General features: G+C 49.7%; 1 protein-coding gene across 1 annotated transcript in view; it reads right to left on the bottom strand.

Annotated features, from left to right (window-relative positions):
• kif1ca (kinesin family member 1C, a) overlaps nucleotides 1-25,651 on the bottom strand; it is a 134,924-nt gene that overhangs the window by 95,318 nt on the left and 13,955 nt on the right. The window contains 1 exon segment of the mRNA XM_031791496.1: nucleotides 15,671-15,798. Within this exon segment, the coding sequence (XP_031647356.1) occupies nucleotides 15,671-15,776 (106 nt within the window). The 5' untranslated portion in view covers nucleotides 15,777-15,798.

Below are 25,651 nucleotides of genomic sequence, written 5' to 3'. Positions count from 1 at the left end.
CTAGCTCAGACCTTAACCTCAACACACACCCTCTAACCCCCTAGCTCAGACCCTAACCTCAACACACACCCTCTAACGCCCTAGCTCAGACCCTAACCTCAACATAAACCATAACCCCCTCGCTCAGACCCTAACCTCAACATAAACCATAACCCCCTCGCTCAGACCCTAACCTCAACACACACCCTCTAACGCCCTAGCTCAGACCCTAACCTCAAGATAAACCATAACGCCCTAGCTCAGACCCTAACCTCAAGATAAACCATAACGCCCTAGCTCAGACCCTAACCTCAACATAAACCATAACCCCCTCGCTCAGACCCTAACCTCAACACACACCCTCTAAAGCCCTAGCTCAGACCCTAACCTCAAGATAAACCATAACGCCCCTAGCTCAGACCCTAACCTCAACATAAACCATAACCCCCTCGCTCAGACCCTAACCTCACATAAACCATAACCCCCTCGCTCAGACCCTAACCTCAACACACACACCCTCTAAACCCCTAGCTCAGACCCTAACCTCAACATAAACCATAACCCCCTAGCTCAGACCCTAACCTCAACATAACCATAACCCCCTAGCTCAGACCCTAACCTCAACATAAACCATAACCCCCTAGCTCAGACCCTAACCTCAACATAAACCATAACCCCTAGCTCAGACCCTAACCTCAACATAAACCATAACCCCCTAGCTCAGACCCTAACCTCAACATAAACCATAACCCCCTAGCTCAGACCCTAACTCAACATAAACCATAACCCCCTCGCTCAGACCCTAACCTCAACACACACCCTCTAACCCCCTAGCTCAGACCCTAACCTCAACATAAACCATAACCCCCTAGCTCAGACCCTAACCTCAACACACACCCTCTAACCCCCTAGCTCAGACCCTAACCTCAACACACACCCTCTAACCCCCTAGCTCAGACCCTAACCTCAACACACACCTCTAACCCCCTAGCTCAGACCCTAACCTCAACCCACACACCCTCTAACCCCCTAGCTCAGACCCTAACCTCAACATAAACCATAACCCCCTAGCTCAGACCCTAACCTCAACACACCCTCTAACCCCTAGCTCAGACCCTAACCTCAACACACACCCTCTAACGCCCTAGCTCAGACCCTAACCTCAACATAAACCATAACCCCTAGCTCAGACCCTAACCTCAACATAAACCATAACGCCCTAGCTCAGACCCTAACCTCAACACACACCCTCTAACGCCCCTAGCTCAGACCCTAACCTCAACACACACCCTCTAAAGCCTAGCTCAGACCCTAACCTCAACACACACCCTCTAACGCCCTAGCTCAGACCCTAACCTCAACACACACCCTCTAACGCCCTAGCTCAGACCCTAACCTCAACACACACCCTATAACGCCCTAGCTCAGACCCTAACCTCAACACACACCCTCTAACGCCCTAGCTCAGACCCTAACCTCAACACACACCCTCTAACGCCCTAGCTCAGACCCTAACCTCAACACACACCCTCTAACGCCCCCTAGCTCAGACCCTAACCTCAACACAACCCTCTAACGCCCTAGCTCAGACCCTAACCTCAACACACACCTCTAACCCCCTAGCTCAGACCCTAACCTCAACATACACCCTCTAACCCCTAGCTCAGACCCTAACCTCAACATAAACCATAACCCCCTCGCTCAGACCCTAACCTCAACACACACCCTCTAACCCCCTAGCTCAGACCCTAACCTCAACACACACCCTCTAACCCCCTAGCTCAGACCCTAACCTCAACACACAGGTTAAACCATAACATAAACCATAACGCCCTAGCTCAGACCTAACCTCAACACACACCCTCTAACCCCCTAGCTCAGACCCTAACCTCAACACACACCCTCTAACGCCCTAGCTCAGACCCTAACCTCAACACACACCCTCTAACCCCCTAGCTCAGACCCTAACCTCAACACACACCCTCTAACCCCCTAGCTCAGACCCTAACCTCAACACACACCCGCTAACGCCCTAGCTCAGACCCTAACCTCAACATAAACCATAACCCCCTCACTCAGACCCTAACCTCAACATAAACATAACCCCCTAGCTCAGACCCTAACCTCAACATAAACCATAACCCCCTAGCTCAGACCCTAACCTCAACATAAACCATAACCCCTAGCTCAGACCCTAACCTCAACATAAACCATAACCCCCTAGCTCAGACCCTAACCTCAACATAAACCATAACCCCCTAGCTCAGACCCTAACCTCAACATAAACCATAACCCCCTAGCTCAGACCCTAACCTCAACATAAACCATAACCCCCTAGCTCAGACCCTAACCTCAACATAAACCATAACCCCCTCGCTCAGACCCTAACCTCAACACACACCCTCTAACCCCCTAGCTCAGACCCTAACCTCAACATAAACCATAACCCCCTAGCTCAGACCCTAACCTCAACACACACCCTCTAACCCCCTAGCTCAGACCCTAACCTCAACACACACCCTCTAACCCCCTAGCTCAGACCCTAACCTCAACACACACCCTCTAACCCCCGGAGCTCAGACCCTCACCTCAACACACACCTCTAACCCCCTAGCTCAGACCTAACCTCAAACATAAACCATAACCCCCTAGCTCAGACCCTAACCTCAACACAACCCGTCCTAACCCCCTAGCTCAGACCCTAACCTCAACACACACCCTCTAACGCCCTAGCTCAGACCCTAACCTCAACATTAAACCATAACCCCCTAGCTCAGACCCCTAACCTCAACATAAACCATAACGCCCTAGCTCAGACCCTAACCTCAACACACACCCTCTAACGCCCTAGCTCAGACCCTAACCTCAACAACACCCTCCTAACGCCCTAGCTCAGACCCAACCTCAACACACACCCTCTAACGCCCTAGCTCAGACCCTAACCTCAACACACACCCTCTAACGCCCTAGCTCAGACCCTAACCTCAACACACACCCTCTAACGCCCTAGCTCAGACCCTAACCTCAACAACACACCCTCTAACGCCCTAGCTCAGACCCTAACCTCAACACACACCCTCTAACGCCCTAGCTCAGACCCTAACCTCAACACACACCCTCTAACGCCCCTAGCTCAGACCCTAACCTCAACACACACCCTCTAACCCCCTAGCTCAGACCCTAACCTCAACACACACCCTCTAACCCCCTAGCTCAGACCCTAACCTCAACACACACCCTCTAACGCCCTAGCTCAGACCCTAACCTCAACACACACCTCTAACGCCCTAGCTCAGACCCTACCTCAACACACACCTATAACGCCACTAGCTCAGACCCTAACCTCAACACACACCCTCTAACGCCCTAGCTCAGACCCTAACCTCAACACACACCCTCTAACGCCCTAGCTCAGACCCTAACCTCAACACACACCCTCTAACGCCCTAGCTCAGACCCTAACCTCAACACACACCCTCTAACGCCCTAGCTCAGACCCTAACCTCAACACCCACCCTCTAACCCCCTAGCTCAGACCCTAACCTCAACACACACCCTCTAACCCCCTAGCTCAGACCCTAACCTCAACATAAACCATAACCCCCTCGCTCAGACCCTAACCTCAACACACACCCTCTAACCCCCTAGCTCAGACCCTAACCTCAACACACACCCTCTAACCCCCTAGCTCAGACCCTAACCTCAACACACAGCCTCTAACCCCCTAGCTCAGACCCTAACCTCAACACACACCCTCTAACCCCCTAGCTCAGACCCTAACCTCAACACACACCCTCTAACCCCCTAGCTCAGACCCTAACCTCAACACACACCCTCTAACCCCCTAGCTCAGACCCTAACCTCAACACACAGGTTAAACCATAACATAAACCATAACGCCCTAGCTCAGACCCTAACCTCAACACACACCCTCTAACCCCCTAGCTCAGACCCTAACCTCAACACACACCCTCTAACGCCCTAGCTCAGACCCTAACCTCAACACACACCCTCTAACGCCCTAGCTCAGACCCTAACCTCAACATAAACCATAACCCCCTCACTCAGACCCTAACCTCAACATAAACCATAACCCCCTAGCTCAGACCCTAACCTCAACATAAACCATAACCCCCTAGCTCAGACCCTAACCTCAACATATAACCATAACCCCCTAGCTCAGACCCTAACCTCAACATAAACCATAACCCCCTAGCTCAGACCCTAACCTCAACATAAACCATAACCCCCTAGCTCAGACCCTAACCTCAACATAAAACCATAACCCCCTAGCTCAGACCCTAACCTCAACATAAACCATAACCCCCTAGCTCAGACCCTAACCTCAACATAAACCATAACCCCCTCGCTCAGACCCTAACCTCAACACACACCCTCTAACCCCCTAGCTCAGACCCTAACCTCAACATAAACCATAACCCCCTAGCTCAGACCCTAACCTCAACACACCACCCTCTAACCCCCTAGCTCAGACCCCTAACCTCAACACACACCCTCTAACCCCCTAGCTCAGACCCTAACCTCAACACACACCCTCTAACCCCCTAGCTCAGACCCTAACCTCAACACACACCCTCTAACCCCCTAGCTCAGACCCTAACCTCAACATAAACCATAACCCCCTAGCTCAGACCCTCAACCTCAACACACCCTCTAACCCCCTAGCTCAGACCCTAACCTCAACACACACCCTCTAACGCCCTAGCTCAGACCCTAACCTCAACATAAACCATAACCCCCTAGCTCAGACCCTAACCTCAACATAAACCATAACCCCTAGCTCAGACCCTAACCTCAACACACACCCTCTAACGCCCTAGCTCAGACCCTAACCTCAACACACACCCTCTAACGCCCTAGCTCAGACCCTAACCTCAACACACACCCTATAACGGCCCTAGCTCAGACCCCTAACCTCAACACACACCCTCTAACGCCCTAGCTCAGACCCTAACCTCAACACACACCCTCTAACGCCCTAGCTCAGACCCTAACCTCAACACACACCCTCTAACGCCCTAGCTCAGACCCTAACCTCAACACACACCCTCTAACGCCCTAGCTCAGACCCTAACCTCAACACACACCCTCTAACCCCCTAGCTCAGACCCTAACCTCAACACACACCCTCTAACCCCCTAGCTCAGACCCTAACCTCAACATAAACCATAACCCCCTCGCTCAGACCCTAACCTCAACACCACACCTCTAACCCCCTAGCTCAGACCCTAACCTCAACACACACCCTCTAACCCCCTAGCTCAGACCCTAACCTCAACACACAGCCTCTAACCCCCTAGCTCAGACCCTAACCTCAACACACACCCTCTAACCCCCCTAGCTCAGACCCTAACCTCAACACACACCCTCTAACCCCCTAGCTCAGACCCTAACCTCAACACACACCCTCTAACCCCCTAGCTCAGACCCTAACCTCAACACACAGGTTAAACCATAACATAAACCATAACGCCCTAGCTCAGACCCTAACCTCAACACACACCCTCTAACCCCCCTAGCTCAGACCCTAACCTCAACACACACCCTCTAACGCCCTAGCTCAGACCCTAACCTCAACACACACCCTCTAACCCCCTAGCTCAGACCCTAACCTCAACACACACCCTCTAACCCCCTAGCTCAGACCCTAACCTCAACACACACCCTCTAACGCCCTAGCTCAGACCCTAACCTCAACATAAACCATAACCCCCTCACTCAGACCCTAACCTCAACATAAACCATAACCCCCTAGCTCAGACCCTAACCTCAACATAAACCATAACCCCCTAGCTCAGACCCTAACCTCAACATAAACCATAACCCCCTAGCTCAGACCCTAACCTCAACATAAACCATAACCCCCTAGCTCAGACCCTAACCTCAACATAAACCATAACCCCCTAGCTCAGACCCTAACCTCAACATAAACCATAACCCCCTAGCTCAGACCCTAACCTCAACATAAACCATAACCCCCTCGCTCAGACCCTAACCTCAACACACACCCTCTAACCCCCTAGCTCAGACCCTAACCTCAACATAAACCATAACCCCCTAGCTCAGACCCTAACCTCAACACACACCCTCTAACCCCCTAGCTCAGACCCTAACCTCAACACACACCCTCTAACCCCCTAGCTCAGACCCTAACCTCAACACACACCCTCTAACCCCCTAGCTCAGACCCTAACCTCAACACACACCCTCTAACCCCCTAGCTCAGACCCTAACCTCAACATAAACCATAACCCCCTAGCTCAGACCCTAACCTCAAACACACCCTCTAACCCCCTAGCTCAGACCCTAACCTCAACACACACCCTCTAACGCCCTAGCTCAGACCCTAACCTCAACATAAACCATAACCCCCTAGCTCAGACCCTAACCTCAACATAAACCATAACGCCCTAGCTCAGACCCTAACCTCAACACACACCCTCTAACGCCCTAGCTCAGACCCTAACCTCAACACACACCCTCTAACGCCCTAGCTCAGACCCTAACCTCAACACACACCCTCTAACGCCCTAGCTCAGACCCTAACCTCAACACACACCCTCTAACGCCCTAGCTCAGACCCTAACCTCAACACACACCTCTAACGCCCTAGCTCAGACCCTAACCTCAACACACACCCTCTAACGCCCTAGCTCAGACCCTAACCTCAACACACACCCTCTAACGCCCTAGCTCAGACCCTAACCTCAACACACACCCTCTAACCCCCTAGCTCAGACCCTAACCTCAACACACACCCTCTAACCCCCTAGCTCAGACCCTAACCTCAACACACACCCTCTAACGCCCTAGCTCAGACCCTAACCTCAACACACACCCTCTAACCCCCTAGCTCAGACCCTAACCTCAACACACACCCTCTAACCCCCTAGCTCAGACCCTAACCTCAACATAAACCATAACCCCCTAGCTCAGACCCTAACCTCAACACACACCCTCTAACCCCCTAGCTCAGACCCTAACCTCAACACACACCCTCTAACCCCCTAGCTCAGACCCTAACCTCAACACACACCCTCTAACCCCCTAGCTCAGACCCTAACCTCAACACACACCCTCTAACCCCCTAGCTCAGACCCTAACCTCAACATAAACCATAACCCCCTAGCTCAGACCCTAACCTCAACACACCCTCTAACCCCCTAGCTCAGACCCTAACCTCAACACACACCCTCTAACGCCCTAGCTCAGACCCTAACCTCAACATAAACCATAACCCCCTAGCTCAGACCCTAACCTCAACATAAACCATAACGCCCTAGCTCAGACCCTAACCTCAACACACACCCTCTAACGCCCTAGCTCAGACCCTAACCTCAACACACACCCTCTAACGCCCTAGCTCAGACCCTAACCTCAACACACACCCTCTAACGCCCTAGCTCAGACCCTAACCTCAACACACACCCTCTAACGCCCTAGCTCAGACCCTAACCTCAACACACACCCTCTAACGCCCTAGCTCAGACCCTAACCTCAACACACACCCTCTAACGCCCTAGCTCAGACCCTAACCTCAACACACACCCTCTAACGCCCTAGCTCAGACCCTAACCTCAACACACACCCTCTAACCCCCTAGCTCAGACCCTAACCTCAACACACACCCTCTAACCCCCTAGCTCAGACCCTAACCTCAACACACACCCTCTAACGCCCTAGCTCAGACCCTAACCTCAACACACACCCTCTAACCCCCTAGCTCAGACCCTAACCTCAACACACACCCTCTAACCCCCTAGCTCAGACCCTAACCTCAACACACACCCTCTAACCCCCTAGCTCAGACCCTAACCTCAACACACACCCTCTAACCCCCTAGCTCAGACCCTAACCTCAACACACACCCTCTAACGCCCTAGCTCAGACCCTAACCTCAACACACACCCTCTAACGCCCTAGCTCAGACCCTAACCTCAACACACACCCTCTAACCCCCTAGCTCAGACCCTAACCTCAACACACACCCTCTAACGCCCTAGCTCAGACCCTAACCTCAACACACACCCTCTAACCCCCTCACTCAGACCCTAACCTCAACATAAACCATAACGCCCTTCAAACTGAATGTGCAAAAATAACAGACTCTAGGGTCACATGACTGGCACAGGAATTCTGGGATTGCTGCGGAGGCCTGTTCCATGGGACGCATATGACACTCAGACACACACTCAGACACACACTCAGGCACACACACACACACACACACACACACTCTCAGACACACACACACACTCTCAGACACACACACACACACACACACACACACACACACACACACACACACACACACACAGACACACTCTCAGACACACTCTCAGACACACTCTCAGACACACACATACACATTCAGACACACTCTCAGACACACACACACACACACACACACACACACACACACACTCAGACACACACACTCTCAGACACACACACACTCTCAGACACACACACACACTCTCAGACACACACACACACACACACACACACACAGACACACACAGACTCACTCACTCACACACTCACTCACACATACACTCACTCACACACACACGCAGACACACACACTCTCAGACACACACACACACACGCAGACACACACACACTCTCAGACACACACATACGCAGACACACACACACACAGACACACACAAACGCACACTCAGACACACACACACACACACACACACACACACTCAGACACACACACACTCAGACACACACACACACAGACACACACACACAGACACACGCTCAGACACACACACACACACTCAGACACACACACTCAGACACACACACACACTCAGACACACACACACTCAGACACACACACACTCAGACACACACACACTCAGACACACACACACTCAGACACACATACTCAGACACACATACTCAGACACACACACTCAGACACACACACACTCAGACACACACACACTCAGACACACACACTCAGACACACACACTCAGACACACACACTCAGACACACACACTCAGACACACACACAGCCAGGGTTTATTTATAGGCTCAGAGAGGGTGCTTTGCTTTGATCTCTGGAACTCTGATGCAACACAGAGAGCCTGACTCACTCAGCCTCACCCTGAACACACACACACACACACACACACACTCAGCCTCACCCTGAACACACACACACACTCAGACACACACACACACTCAGCCTCACCCTGAACACACACACACACTCAGACACACACACACACTCAGCCTCACCCTGAACACACACACACACTCAGACACACACACACACTCAGCCTCACCCTGAACACACACACACACACTCAGACACACACACACACTCAGGAGTGTACCCTACAGAGAGAAGAGGAGTGGAGGAGTGTACCCTACAGAGAGAAGAGGAGTGGAGGAGTGTACCCTACAGACAGAAGGGGAGTGGAGGAGTGTACCCTACAGAGAGAAGGGGAGTGGAGGAGTGTACCCTACAGAGAGAAGGGGAGTGGAGGAGTGTACCCTACAGAGAGAAGGGGAGTGGAGGAGTGTACCCTACAGAGAGAAGGGGAGTGAAATTCCTCCACCGTGATGTGAGAGACTGATCAACAACTACAGGAAGTGTTTGGTTGGAGTCATTGCAACTAAAGATGGCACCACCAGTTATTGAGTGTAAGGGGGAAGTGGCACCACCAGTTATTGAGAGTAAGGGGGAAGTGGCACCACCAGTTATTGAGAGTAAGGGAGAAGTGGCACCACCAGTTATTGAGTGTAAGGGGGAAGTGGCACCACCAGTTATTGAGTGTAAGGGGGAAGTGGCACCACCAGTTATTGAGAGTAAGGGGGAAGTGGCACCACCAGTTATTGAGTGGAAGGGGGAAGTGGCACCACCAGTTATTGAGTGTAAGGGGGAAGTGGCACCCCAGGTTATTGAGAGTAAGGGGAAAATGGCACCACCAGTTATTGAGAGTAAGGGAGAAGTGGCACCACCAGTTATTGAGTGTAAGGGGGAAGTGGCACCACCAGTTATTGAGAGTAAGGGGGAAGTGGCACCACCAGTTATTGAGTGGAAGGGGGAAGTGGCACCACCAGTTATTGAGTGTAAGGGGAAGTGGCACCCCCAGTTATTGAGTGTAAGGGGGAAGTGGCACCACCAGTTATTGAGTGTAAGGGGGAAGTGGCACCACCAGTTATTGAGGGTAAGGGTAAAGTGGCACCCCCAGTTATTGAGTGTAAGGGGGAAGTGGCACCACCAGTTATTGAGTGTAAGGGGGAAGTGGCACCACCAGTTATTGAGAGTAAGGGTAAAGTGGCACCCCCAGTTATTGAGTGTAAGGGGGAAGTGGCACCACCAGTTATTGAGAGTAAGGGTAAAGTGGCACCACCAGTTATTGAGTGTAAGGGGGAAGTGGCACCACCAGTTATTGAGTGTAAGGGGGATGTGGCACCACCAGTTATTGCGAGTAAGGGGGAAGTGGCACCACCAGTTATTGAGTGTAAGGGGGAAGTGGCACCACCAGTTATTGAGTGTAAGGGGGTAGTGGGACCACCAGTTATTGAGTGTAAGGGGGATATGGCACCACCAGTTATTGCGAGTAAGGGGGAAGCGGCACCACCAGTTATTGAGTGTAAGGGGGAAGCGGCACCACCAGTTATTGAGAGTAAGGGGGAAGTGGTACCACCAGTTATTGAGTGTAAGGGGGAAGCGGCACCACCAGTTATTGAGAGTAAGGGGGAAGTGGTACCACCAGTTATTGAGTGTAAGGGGGAAGCGGCACCACCAGTTATTGAGAGTAAGGGGAAAATGGCACCACCAGTTATTGAGTGTAAGGGGGAAGTGGCACCACCAGTTATTGAGGGTAAGGGTAAAGTGGCACCCCCAGTTATTGAGTGTAAGGGGGAAGTGGCACCACCAGTTATTGAGTGTAAGGGGGAAGTGGCACCACCAGTTATTGAGAGTAAGGGTAAAGTGGCACCACCAGTTATTGAGTGTAAGGGGGAAGTGGCACCACCAGTTATTGAGTGTAAGGGGGATGTGGCACCACCAGTTATTGCGAGTAAGGGGGAAGTGGCACCACCAGTTATTGAGTGTAAGGGGGAAGTGGCACCACCAGTTATTGAGTGTAAGGGGGAAGTGGCACCACCAGTTATTGAGTGTAAGGGGGAAGCGGCACCACCAGTTATTGAGTGTAAGGGGGAAGCGGCACCACCAGTTATTGAGTGTAAGGGGGAAGCGGCACCACCAGTTATTGAGAGTAAGGGGGAAGTGGTACCACCAGTTATTGAGTGTAAGGGGGAAGCGGCACCACCAGTTATTGAGAGTAAGGGGAAAATGGCACCACCAGTTATTGAGTGTAAGGGGGAAGTGGCACCACCAGTTATTGAGGGTAAGGGTAAAGTGGCACCCCCAGTTATTGAGTGTAAGGGGGAAGTGGCACCACCAGTTATTGAGTGTAAGGGGGAAGTGGCACCACCAGTTATTGAGAGTAAGGGTAAAGTGGCACCACCAGTTATTGAGTGTAAGGGGGAAGTGGCACCACCAGTTATTGAGTGTAAGGGGGATGTGGCACCACCAGTTATTGCGAGTAAGGGGGAAGTGGCACCACCAGTTATTGAGTGTAAGGGGGAAGTGGCACCACCAGTTATTGAGTGTAAGGGGGAAGTGGCACCACCAGTTATTGAGTGTAAGGGGGAAGCGGCACCACCAGTTATTGAGTGTAAGGGGGAAGCGGCACCACCAGTTATTGAGTGTAAGGGGGAAGCGGCACCACCAGTTATTGAGAGTAAGGGGGAAGCGGTACCACCAGTTATTGAGTGTAAGGGGGAAGCAGCACCACCAGTTATTGAGAGTAAGGGGTAAGTGGTACCACCAGTTATTGAGTGTAAGGGGGAAGCGGCACCACCAGTTATTGAGAGTAAGGGGAAAATGGCACCACCAGTTATTGAGTGTAAGGGGGAAGTGGCACCACCAGTTATTGAGAGTAAGGGGAAAGTGGCACCACCAGTTATTGAGAGTAAGGGGAAAGTGGCACCACCAGTTATTGAGAGTAAGGGGAAAGTGGCACCCCCAGTTATTGAGTGTAAGGGGGAAGTGGCACCCCCAGTTATTGAGTGTAAGGGGGAAGTGGCACCACCAGTTATTGAGTGTAAGGGGGAAGTGGCCGCACCAGTTATTGAGAGTAAGGGGGAAGTGGCACCACCAGTTATTGAGAGTAAGGGAGAAGTGGCACCACCTGTTATTGAGAGTAAGGGGGAAGTGGCACCACCAGTTATTGAGTGTAAGGGGAAGTGGCACCACCAGTTATTGAGAGTAAGGGGGAAGTGGCACCACCAGTTATTGAGTGTAAGGGGAAAGTGGCACCACCAGTTATTGAGAGTAAGGGGGAAGTGGCACCCCCAGTTATTGAGAGTAAGGGGGAAGTGGCACCACCAGTTATTGAGAGTAAGGGGAAAGTGGCACCACCAGTTATTGAGAGTAAGGGGGAAGTGGCACCACCAGTTATTGAGAGTAAGGGGGAAGTGGCACCACCAGTTATTGAGAGTAAGGGGGCTTTTTAACACAGGGGAAGTTTTGCATAACTTTGTTAAATAAATACGTACACATTTATTATAATTTTTGTTCCCTCTATCTAATATTTTATTTGGTGTTTTGGTTGAAGATCTGATAACATTGACAATCAAAAACATGCAAAAATAGAGAAAATCAGAACTTCAGCCAGTGACCTGTTTTATCTTCAGGGTTCATATGGAAATTGGGGATGCCGCCCTTCTAGGCAGAGTTGCCAAGAAAACGCCATATCAGACTGGCCAAGAAAAATAAAAGATTAAGATGAGCAAAAGAACACAGACACTGGACAGAGGAACTCTGCCTAGAAGGGCAGCATCCTGGAGTTGCCTCTTCACTGTTGACGTTGCGGGTACTATTTAATGAAGCTGCCAGTTGAGGACTTGTGAGGCGTCTGTTTCTCAAACTAGACACTAATGTACTTGTCCCTCTTGCTCAGTTGTGCAACAGGGGCCTCCCACTCCTCTTTCTATTCTGGTTAGAGCCAGTTCGCGCTGTTCTGTGAAGGGAGTAGTATACAGAGTGAGGCGTTTAGTCCCAGGGTCCTTAGCTTAGTGATGAGCTTTGTGGGAACTATGGTGTTGAACGCTGAGCTGTAGTCAATGAACAGCATTCTCACGTAGGTGTTCCTTTTGTCCAGGTGGGAAAGGACAGTGTGGAGTGCAATAGAGATGGCATCATCTGTGGATCTGTTTGAGTGGTATGCAAATTCGAGTGGGTCTAGGGTTTCTGGGATAATGGTGTTGATGTGGGCCATTACCAGCCTTTCAAAGCACTTCATGGCTACCAACGTGAGTGCTACGGGTCGGTAGTCATTTAGACAGGTTGCCTTTGTGTTCTTGGGCACAGGGACTATGGTGGTCTGCTTGAAACATTTTGGTATTACAGACTCAATCAGGGACATGTCAGTGAAGACACCTGCCAGTTGGTCAGCACATGCCCGGAGCACAAGTCCTGGTAATCCGTCTGGCCCCGCAGCCTTGTGAATGTTGACCTGTTTCAAGGTCTTACTCACATCGGCTACGGAGAGCGTGATCACACCATCGTCCGGAACAGCTGATGCTCTCATGTATGTCTCAGTGTTGCTTGCCTCAAAGCCAGCAGATAAGTAATTTAGCTCGTCTGGTAGGTTCGTGTCACTGGGCAGCTCTCGGCTGTGCTTCCCTTTGTAGTCTGTAATAGTTTGCAAGCCCTGCCACATAAGACGAGCGTCGGAGCCGGTAGGATCTTAATCCTGTATTGAGGCTTTGCCTGTTTGATGGTTTTTTCCTGTTTGATGTTTTCTTCCTGTGAAGCACATTGTGTTTCCATGTCTGAAATGTTCTGAATAAATAACACTTGAATTTGATCTGGACTTGACCATCTCTCTCTAGAGGGGGGTATTCTGGACTAGACCATCTCTCTCTAGAGGGGGGTATTCTGGACTAGACCATCTCTCTCTAGATGGGGGTATTCTGAACTAGACCATCTCTCTCTAGAGGGGGGTATTCTGAACTAGACCATCTCTCTCTAGAGGGGGGTATTCTGGACTAGACCATCTCTCTCTAGAGGGGGGTATTCTGAACTAGACCATCTCTCTCTAGAGGGGGGTATTCTGGACTAGACCATCTCTCTCTAGATGGGGGTATTCTGGACTTGACCATCTCTCTCTAGAGGGGGGTATTCTGGACTAGACCATCTCTCTCTAGATGGGGGTATTCTGGACTAGACCATCTCTCTCTAGAGGGGGTATTCTGAACTAGACCATCTCTCTCTAGATGGGGGTATTCTGGACTAGACCATCTCTCTCTAGATGGGGGTATTCTGGACTAGACCATCTCTCTCTAGATGGGGGTATTCTGGACTAGACCATCTCTCTCTAGAGGGGGTATTCTGAACTAGACCATCTCTCTCTAGATGGGGGTATTCTGGACTAGACCATCTCTCTCTAGATGGGGGTATTCTGGACTAGACCATCTCTCTCTAGAGGGGGTATTCTGAACTAGACCATCTCTCTCTAGATGGGGGTATTCTGGACTAGACCATCTCTCTCTAGAGGGGGGTATTCTGGACTTGACCATCTCTCTCTAGAGGGGGGTATTCTGGACTTGACCATCTCTCTCTAGAGGGGGGTATTCTGGACTTGACCATCTCTCTCTAGATGGGGGTATTCTGGACTAGACCATCTCTCTCTAGAGGGGGGTATTCTGGACTAGACCATCTCTCTCTAGATGGGGGTATTCTGGACTAGACCATCTCTCTCTAGAGGGGGGTATTCTGGACTAGACCATCTCTCTCTAGAGGGGGGTATTCTGGACTAGACCATCTCTCTAGATGGGGGTATTCTGGACTAGACCATCTCTCTCTAGAGGGGGGTATTCTGGACTTGACCATCTCTCTCTAGAGGGGGGTATTCTGGACTTGACCATCTCTCTCTAGAGGGGGGTATTCTGAACTAGACCATCTCTCTCTAGAGGGGGGTATTCTGGACTTGACCATCTCTCTCTAGAGGGGGGTATTCTGGACTAGACCATCTCTCTCTAGAGGGGGGTATTCTGGACTAGACCATCTCTCTCTAGAGGGGGGTATTCTGGACTAGACCATCTCTCTCTAGATTGGGGTATTCTGGACTAGACCATCTCTCTCTAGATGGGGGTATTCTGAACTAGACCATCTCTCTAGATGGGGGTATTCTGGACTAGACCATCTCTCTCTAGAGGGGGGTATTCTGGACTAGACCATCTCTCTCTAGAGGGGTTATTCTGGACTAGACCATCCCTCTCTCTAGATGGTTATGCAAATCACCCGGAGAACAACCAGACCTCAACTGTGGGATTTAGGCAAATGCTCAGTGTGTGTTGTACACAGTCAATTGCAGACAGTAGCCAAACAGAGCAAGGTTGAGCAGACTGTTCAGAGTTGCTGAACCCAGGGTCACACACTTCTCCTGGAGTGCATACTTGCACACTTTCTCACATGGGTTTACCAATGTTGAAAACTCCCTCCAGCCAAAGTCTTCACCAATCATATGCTTTTAAATCCATATGCACACCTTGGGGGAATCGTGACTGTGTGTGTGTGTGTGTGTGTGGTGTGTGGTGTGTGGTGTGTGTGTGTGTGTGTTACTTACAGGTGGAGTTTCCCTGCATCTGTATAACACACTTGGCATCTCGGCTGGTCTCCCGGGAGTTGAAAGGTCGCACGCGTACTGCCACCTTCACTGAGGCTCCTGCCATCCTCACCTCTGACCCCTTACCCCTAGAACACAGAACACATCTTTAGAACACAGAACACATCTTTAGAACACAGAACACATCTTTAAAACAGGGAACTTTGCAGTTAGGGGGGAGAGTTTGGAGGGAGAGAGAGGGAGGTTATCTAACGACATACGACTGGCTATGTTCTGTGTCTAAAGGACCGTTCTCCCTGATGTTCAACCAGAACATTAGAAACAGGAGGGACAATGTAGGACACAGCTTTAGTCAAGAGGCTCTGGTCTAATGTTGGACACAGCTTTAGTCAAGAGACTCTAGTCTAATGTTGGACACAGCTTTAGTCAAGAGGCTCTGGTCTAATGTTGGACACAGCTTTAGTCAAGAGGCTCTGGTCTAATGTTGGACACAGCTTTAGTCAAGAGGCTCTGGTCTAATATAGGACACAGCTTTAGTCAAGAGGCTCTGGTCTAATGTTGGACACAGCTTTAGTCAAGAGGCTCTGGTCTAATGTTGGACACAGCTTTAGTCGAGAGGCTCTGGTCTAATGTTGGACACAGCTTTAGTCAAGAGGCTCTGGTCTAATGTTGGACACAGCTTTAGTCAAGAGGCTCTGGTCTAATGTTGGACACAGCTTTAGTCAAGAGGCTCTGGTCTAATGTTGGACACAGCTTTAGTCAAGAGGCTCTGGTCTAATGTTGGACACAGCTTTAGTCAAGAGGCTCTGGTCTAATGTTGGACACAGCTTTAGTCAAGAGACTCTGGTCTAATGTTGGACACAGCTTTAGTCAAGAGGCTCTGGTCTAATATAGGACACAGCTTTAGTCAAGAGGCTCTGGTCTAATGTTGGACACAGCTTTAGTCAAGAGGCTCTGGTCTAATGTTGGACACAGCTTTAGTCAAGAGGCTCTGGTCTAATGTTGGACACAGCTTTAGTCAAGAGGCTCTGGTCTAATGTTGGACACAGCTTTAGTCAAGAGGCTCTGGTCTAATGTTGGACACAGCTTTAGTCAAGAGGCTCTGGTCTAATGTTGGACACAGCTTTAGTCAAGAGGCTCTGGTCTAATGTTGGACACAGCTTTAGTCAAGAGGCTCTGGTCTAATGTTGGACACAGCTTTAGTCAAGAGGCTCTGGTCTAATGTAGGACACAGGGAATAGGAAGGCTCTCTCCCTGCAACCTCTCTCCCTCCAACCTCTCTCCCTCCAACCTCTCTCCCTCCAACCTCTCTACCTCCAACCTCTCTACCTCCAACCTCTCTACCTCCAACCTCTCTACCTCTCTCCTCCAACCTCTCCCCCCCAACCTCTCTCCCTCCAACCTCTCTCCCTCCAACCTCTCTCCCTCCAACCTCTCTCCCTCCAACCTCTCTCCCTCCAACCTCTAACCTCTACCCAGTCTAACTACCACACTCTAACAGGTGGTACCCAGTCTAATTACCACAATATATCAGGTGGTACCCAGTCTAATTACCACAATATATCCACTGTTTCACTGACATCACTCATTTAATTAATTAGTTAATAGTGGTTAATAGTGGCTACTCCATCACTCATTTAGTGGTTAATAGTGGCTACTCCATCACTCATTTAGTGGTTAATAGTGGTTAATAGTGGCTATTCCATCACTCATTTAGTGGTTAATAGTGGCTACTCCATCACCCATTTAGTGGTTAATAGTGTCTACTCCATCACTCATTTAGTGGTTAATAGTGGCTACTCCATCACTCATTTAGTGGTTAATAGTGGCTACTCCATCACCCATTTAGTGGTTAATAGTGGCTACTCCATCACTCATTTAGTGGTTAATAGTGGCTACTTATCACTCATTTAGTGGTTAATAGTGGTTAATAGTGGCTACTCCATCACTCATTTAGTGGTTAATAGTGGCTACTCCATCACTCATTTAGTGGTTAATAGTGGTTAATAGTGGCTATTCCATCACTCATTTAGTGGTTAATAGTGGCTACTCCATCACCCATTTAGTGGTTAATAGTGGCTACTCCATCACTCATTTAGTGGTTAATAGTGGCTACTCCATCACTCATTTAGTGGTTAATAGTGGTTAATAGTGGCTACTCCATCACTCATTTAGTGGTTAATAGTGGCTACTCCACCACTCATTTAGTGGTTAATAGTGGCTACTCCATCACCCATTTAGTGGTTAATAGTGGCTACTCCATCACTCATTTAGTGGTTAATAGTGGCTACTCCATCACTCATTTAGTGGTTAATAGTGGCTACTCCATCACTCATTTAGTGGTTAATAGTGGCTACTCCATCACTCATTTAGTGCTTAATAGTGGCTACTCCATCACCCATTTAGTGGTTAATAGTGGCTACTCCATCACTCATTTAGTGGTTAATAGTGGCTACTCCATCACTCATTTAGTGGTTAATAGTGACTACTCCATCACTCATTTAGTGGTTAATAGTGGCTACTCCATCACTCATTTAGTGGTTAATAGTGGCTACTCCATCACTCATTTAGTGGTTAATAGTGGCTACTCCATCCCTCATTTAGTGGTTAATAGTGGCTACTCCATCACTCGAGGTGCTAAGTGGTTTTTAGTGGGCGTATATTTCTCCACGTGCCTCGTCACTTCTCTGCACCTTCCTACTGCGTCAGAGGTGAAATGGACTGCTGTACCTAATTATTCTATATCGACATTATCGAAAAATGAATCTAAACATTTTTATTTGGTTATTGAGGGAAGTAATTACCTCGATAATTATTGATATGGATTTATCGTCCAGCCCATTTATCGACTGCCCTTTGAGACATGTTACAACTACAATGTTACTACAACACTACTACAACCTTACTACAGACATGTTACAACTACAACCTTACTACAGACTGCCCTTCTGAGACATGTTACAACTACAATGTTACTACAACACTACTACAACCTTACTACAGACATGTTAGAACTACAACCTTACTACAACATTACTACAACCTTACTACAGACATGTTACAACTACAACTTTACTACAATACTACTACAACCTTACTACAGACATGTTACAACTACAACTTTACTACAACATTACTACAGACATGTTACAACTACAACTTTACTACAACACTACTACAACATGACTGCCCCTTACTACAGACTGCCCTTTGAGACATGTTACAACTACAACTTTACTACAACATTACTACAACCTTACTATAGACATGTTACAACTACAACTTTACTACAACATTACTACAACCTTACTATAGACATGTTACAACGACAACTTTACTACAACATTACTACAACCTTACTACAGACTACGCTTTGAGTCATGTTACAACTACAACACTACTACAACGTTACTACAACACTACTACAGACTGCCCTAACAGGTGGTATTCTAGTCTAAATGTTTGTTGCAGGGGAATCAGTCAGAACAACCATAGGACACACACACACACACACACACACACACACACACACACACACACACACACACACACACACACACACACCACAGCTCGACATATAGGAAGTGAGTAGAGGTGCACCTTCTCTGAGTCACTTCCCCCATCCAACACACACACACACACACACACACCACAGCTCGACATATAGGAAGTGAGTAGAGGTTCACCTTCTCTGAGTCACTTCCCCCATCCAACACACTCACTCACCTCTTACTTTGTAACCTGCAGCCACATTCAAAACACAATTAATTTTCACAGGCGCTTTCAACTCTGAATAGACAGACAAAACACTTGTACACAGAGTCAATGAAACACAGTTTTGGATTCTCCACACACAGCAGGCTGGTAGAGGTACCAGGGTCAGATACAGCAGGCTGGTAGAGGTACCAGGGTCAGATACAGCAGGCTGGTAGAGGTACCAGGGTCAGATACAGCAGGCTGGTAGAGGTACCAGGGTCAGACACAGCAGGCTGGTAGAGGTACCAGGGTCAGATACAGCAGGCTGGTAGAGGTACCAGGGTCAGATACAGCAGGCTGGTAGAGGTACCAGGGTCAGATACAGCAGGCTGGTAGAGGTACCAGGGTCAGATACAGCAGGCTGGTAGAGGTACCAGGGTCAGATACAGCAGGCTGGTAGAGGTACCAGGGTCAGATACAGCAGGCTGGTAGAGGTACCAGGGTCAGATACAGCAGGCTGGTAGAGGTACCAGGGTCAGATACAGCAGGCTGGTAGAGGTACCAGGGTCAGATACAGCAGGCTGGTAGAGGTACCAGGGTCAGACACAGCAGGCTGGTAGAGGTACCAGGGTCAGATACAGCAGGCTGGTAGAGGTACCAGGGTCAGATACAGCAGGCTGGTAGAGGTACCAGGGTCAGACACAGCAGGCTGGTAGAGGTACCAGGGTCAGATACAGCAGGCTGGTAGAGGTACCAGGGTCAGATACAGCAGGCTGGTAGAGGTACCAGGGTCAGACACAGCAGGCTGGTAGAGGTACCAGGGTCAGACTGTCTGTGGTTAGTTAGTTAGCTACAGCCCTCATCTCTTCTCCTCTCCTCTTTTCATTGTTCATAACTTGTTTTGTACATAATGTTGCTGCTACCGTCTCTTATGACCGAAAAGAGCTTTTGGACATCAGAACTGGGATTATTCACCTCAGATTAGACAAATACTTTTTCTTCAATTGTCTGACGGGAGGGAGATACAACAGATTTGGGTGCATCAGGTGCCGAGTGGATAATCTGCCTGACTTCTGTCCAGCTGGAAAATAAATGGGATGAACTGAAAGCACGTTTATCCTACCAACGGGACATTAAAAACTGTCAAATCTTATGTTTCACCGAGTCATGGCTGAACGACGACATTATCACACAGCTGTATCGGCATCGTGGAACAGCAGCCTCTGGTAAGATAAGGGGCGGAGGCCTATGGGTTATACTCTGTATCGGCATCGTGGAACAGCAGCCTCTGGTAAGATAAGGGGCAGAGGCCTATGGGTTATACTCTGTATCGGCATCGTGGAACAGCAGCCTCTGGTAAGATAAGGGGCGGAGGCCTATGGGTTATACTCTGTATCGGCAACAGCAGCCTCTGGTAAGATAAGGGGCGGAGGCCTATGGGTTATACTCTGTATCGGCAACAGCAGCCTCTGGTAAGATAAGGGGCGGAGGCCTATGGGTTATACTCTGTATCGGCATCGTGGAACAGCAGCCTCTGGTAAGGTAAGGGGCGGAGGCCTATGGGTTATACTCTGTATCGGCAACAGCAGCCTCTGGTAAGATAAGGGGCGGAGGCCTATGGGTTATACTCTGTATCGGCAACAGCAGCCTCTGGTAAGATAAGGGGCGGAGGCCTATGGGTTATACTCTGTATCGGCATCGTGGAACAGCAGCCTCTGGTAAGATAAGGGGCGGAGGCCTATGGGTTATACTCTGTATCGGCAACAGCAGCCTCTGGTAAGATAAGGGGCGGAGGCCTATGGGTTATACTCTGTATCGGCAACAGCAGCCTCTGGTAAGATAAGGGGCGGAGGCCTATGGGTTATACTCTGTATCGGCAACAGCAGCCTCTGGTAAGATAAGGGGCGGAGGCCTATGGGTTATACTCTGTATCGGCAACAGCAGCCTCTGGTAAGATAAGGGGCGGAGGCCTATGGGTTATACTCTGTATCGGCAACAGCAGCCTCTGGTAAGATAAGGGGCGGAGGCCTATGGGTTATACTCTGTATCGGCAACAGCAGCCTCTGGTAAGATAAGGGGCGGAGGCCTATGGGTTATACTCTGTATCGGCAACAGCAGCCTCTGGTAAGATAAGGGGCGGAGGCCTATGGGTTATACTCTGTATCGGCAACAGCAGCCTCTGGTAAGATAAGGGGCGGAGGCCTATGGGTTATACTCTGTATCGGCAACAGCAGCCTCTGGTAAGATAAGGGGCGGAGGCCTATGGGTTATACTCTGTATCGGCAACAGCAGCCCAGCGTAGCCTAGTGGTTAGAGCGTTGGACTAGTAACCGGAAGGTTGCGAGTTCAAACCCCCGAGCTGACAAGGTACAAATCTGTCGTTCTGCCCCTGAACAGGCAAACCCATTGTTCCCAGGCCATCATTGAAAATAAGAATATGTTCTTAACTGACTTGCCTGGTTAAATAAAGGTAAAAATATATATATATTTTTTTAAATACTCTGTATCGGCAACAGCAGCCTCTGGTAAGATAAGGGGCGGAGGCCTATGGGTTATACTCTGTATCGGCATCGTGGAACAGCAGCCTCTGGTAAGATAAGGGGCGGAGGCCTATGGGTTATACTCTGTATCGGCAACAACAGCCTCTGGTAAGATAAGGGGCGGAGGCCTATGGGTTATACTCTGTATCGGCAACAGCAGCCTCTGGTAAGATAAGGGGCGGAGGCCTATGGGTTATACTCTGTATCGGCAACAGCAGCCTCTGGTAAGATAAGGGGCGGAGGCCTATGGGTTATACTCTGTATCGGCAACAGCAGCCTCTGGTAAGATAAGGGGCGGAGGCCTATGGGTTATACTCTGTATCGGCATCGTGGAACAGCAGCCTCTGGTAAGATAAGGGGCGGAGGCCTATGGGTTATACTCTGTATCGGCAACAGCAGCCTCTGGTAAGATAAGGGGCGGAGGCCTATGGGTTATACTCTGTATCGGCAACAGCAGCCTCTGGTAAGATAAGGGGCGGAGGCCTATGGGTTATACTCTGTATCGGCATCGTGGAACAGCAGCCTCTGGTAAGATAAGGGGCGGAGGCCTATGGGTTATACTCTGTATCGGCATCGTGGAACAGCAGCCTCTGGTAAGATAAGGGGCGGAGGCCTATGGGTTATACTCTGTATCGGCAACACCAGCCTCTGGTAAGATAAGGGGCGGAGGCCTATGGGTTATACTCTGTATCGGCAACAGCAGCCTCTGGTAAGATAAGGGGCGGAGGCCTATGGGTTATACTCTGTATCGGCAACAGCAGCCTCTGGTAAGATAAGGGGCGGAGGCCTATGGGTTATACTCTGTATCGGCATCGTGGAACAGCAGCCTCTGGTAAGATAAGGGGCGGAGGCCTATGGGTTATACTCTGTATCGGCAACAGCAGCCTCTGGTAAGATAAGGGGCGGAGGCCTATGGGTTATACTCTGTATCGGCAACAGCAGCCTCTGGTAAGATAAGGGGCGGAGGCCTATGGGTTATACTCTGTATCGGCATCAGCAGCCTCTGGTAAGATAAGGGGCGGAGGCCTATGGGTTATACTCTGTATCGGCAACAGCAGCCTCTGGTAAGATAAGGGGCGGAGGCCTATGGGTTATACTCTGTATCGGCATCAGCAACCTCTGGTAAGATAAGGGGCGGAGGCCTATGGGTTATACTCTGTATCGGCAACAGCAGCCTCTGGTAAGATAAGGGGCGGAGGCCAATGCATAAGGAAGTCTCAAGGTTTTGCTTTTTTACCTTTATTTAACTAGGCAAGTCAGTTAGGGACGGCCTAGGAACAGTGGGTTAACTGACCTAGGAACAGTGGGTTAACTGACCTAGGAACAGTGGGTTAACTGCCTTGTTCAGGGGCAGAATGACAGTCAGTTAATGACGGCCTAGGAATAGTGGGTTAACTGCCTTGTTCAGGGGCAGAATGACAGTCAGTTAATGACGGCCTAGGAATAGTGGGTTAACTGCCTTGTTCAGGGGCAGAATGACAGTCAGTTAATGACGGCCTAGGAATAGTGGGTTAACTGCCTTGTTCAGGGGCAGCATGACAGTCAGTTAAGGACGGCCTAGGAACAGTGGGTTAACTGACCTAGGAACAGTGGGTTAACTGCCTTGTTCAGGTGCAGAATGACAGTCAGTTAATGACGGCCTAGGAATAGTGGGTTAACTGCCTTGTTCAGGGGCAGAATGACAGATTTTCACCTTGTCAGCTCGGGGATTCGAGCTTGCAACCTTTCGGTTACTAGTCCAACGCTTTAACCACTAGGCTACCCTGCCGCCCCAAGGCTTGAGATAGAGTATCTCATGATAAGGTGTAGACCACACTATTTACCAAGAGAGTTTACATCTATATTTTACATCTATAAAGTTAGTGAGGGAGATATGAGTCTCCAGCTTCAGTGATTTTTGCAATTAGTTTCAGTCATTGGCAGCAGAGAACTGGAAGGAAAGGCTGCCAAAGGAGGAACTGGCTTTGGGGATGAAATATACCTTTTGGAGCGCGTGCTACGGGTGGGTGCTGCTATGGTGACCAGTGAGCTGAGATAAGGTGGGGCTTTACCCAGCAAAGACTTTTTGATGACCTGGAGCCAATGGGTTTGGCGACGAATATGAAGCGAGGGCCAGCCAACGAGAGCACACAGGTCGCAGTGGTGGGTAGTATATGGGGCTTTGGTGACAAAACGGATGGCACTGTGATAGACTGCATCCAATTTGCTGAATAGAGTGTTGGAGGCTATTTTGTAAATGACATCGCCGAAGTCAAGGATCGATAGGATAGTCAGTTTTACGAGGGTATGTTTGGCAGCATGAGTTAAGGATGATTTTTGCGAAATAGGAAGCCGATTCTAGATTTAATTTTGGATTAGAGATGCTTAATGTGAGTCTGGAAGGAGAGTTTACAGTCTAACCAGACACCAAGGTATTTGTAGTTGTCAGAAACGTCCAGAGTAGTGATGCTGGACGGGCGGGCAGGTGCGGGCAGTGATCGGTTGAAGAGCATGCATTTAGTTTTACTTGCATTTAAGAGCAGTTAGAGGTCACGGAAGGAGTGTTGTATGGTATTGAAGCTTGTCTGGAGGTTAGTTAACACAGTGTCCAAAGAAGGGCCAGAAGTGTAGAGGTGGATCAGAGAATCACCAGCAGCAAGAGCAACATCATTGATGTATATAGAGAAAAGAGTCAGCCTGAGAATTTAACCCTGTGGCACCCCCATAGAGACTGCTAGAGATAAGGACCCTGGGACTAAACACCTCCCTCTGCAACTGGATCCTGGACTTCCTGACGGGCCGACCCCAGGTGGTAAAGGTAGGTAACAGCACTTCCGCCACGCTGATCTTCAACACAGGGGCACCTCAGGGGTGCGTGCTCAGTCCCCTCATGTACTCCCTGTCCCCTCAAGACTGCACGGCCAAACACGACTCCAACACCATCATCAAGTTTGCTGATGACACAACAGTGGTAGGCCTGAACACCGACAACAACGAGACAGCCTATAGGGAGGAGGTCAGAGAACTGGCAGTGTGGAGCCAGGACAACAACCTCTCCCTCAACGTGATCAAGACAAATGAGATGATTGTGGACTACAGGAAAAGGAGGACCGAACACGCCCCCATTCTCATCCATGGGGCTGTAGTGGAGCAGGTTGAAAGCTTCAAGTTCCTTGGCGTCCACATCACCAACAAACTAACATGGTCCAAGCACACCAAGACAATTGTGAAGAGAGCACAACAAAACCTATTCCCCCTCAGGAATCGGAAAAGATTTGGCATGGGTCCTCAGATCCTCAAAAGGTTTTACAGCTGCACCATCGAGAGCATCCTGACGAGTTGCATCACTGCCTGGTACGGCAACTGCTTGGCCTCCGACCGCAAGGCACTACAGAGGGTACTGCGTACGGCCCAGTACATCACCGGGGCCAAGCTTCCTGCCATCCAGGACCTCTACACCAGGCGGTGTCAGAGGAAGGCCCTAAAAATGGTCAAAGACCCCAACCACCCCAGTCATTGACTGTTCTCTCTACTACCGCACACCAAGCGGTACCGGAGCACCAAGTCTGGGTCCAAGAGGCTTCTAAACAGCTTTTTACCCCTAAGCCATAAGTCTCCTGAACAGCTAATCAAATGGCTACCCAGACTATTTGCAGGTACCTCCTGTATACAGCCCAGCTATTGTTATTTACTGCTGCTCTTTAATTATTTGTTATTTTCTTAACATTTTCATAAAACGGCATTGTTGGTTAAGGGAAGTAAGCAT

Source organism: Oncorhynchus kisutch, linkage group LG16 (genome assembly GCF_002021735.2).
Source record: "Oncorhynchus kisutch isolate 150728-3 linkage group LG16, Okis_V2, whole genome shotgun sequence".
NCBI classification, from domain to species: Eukaryota; Metazoa; Chordata; class Actinopteri; order Salmoniformes; family Salmonidae; genus Oncorhynchus; species Oncorhynchus kisutch.
Note: the sequence above shows the minus strand (reverse complement) of the source record. Positions and strands in the feature narration are given on the sequence as shown.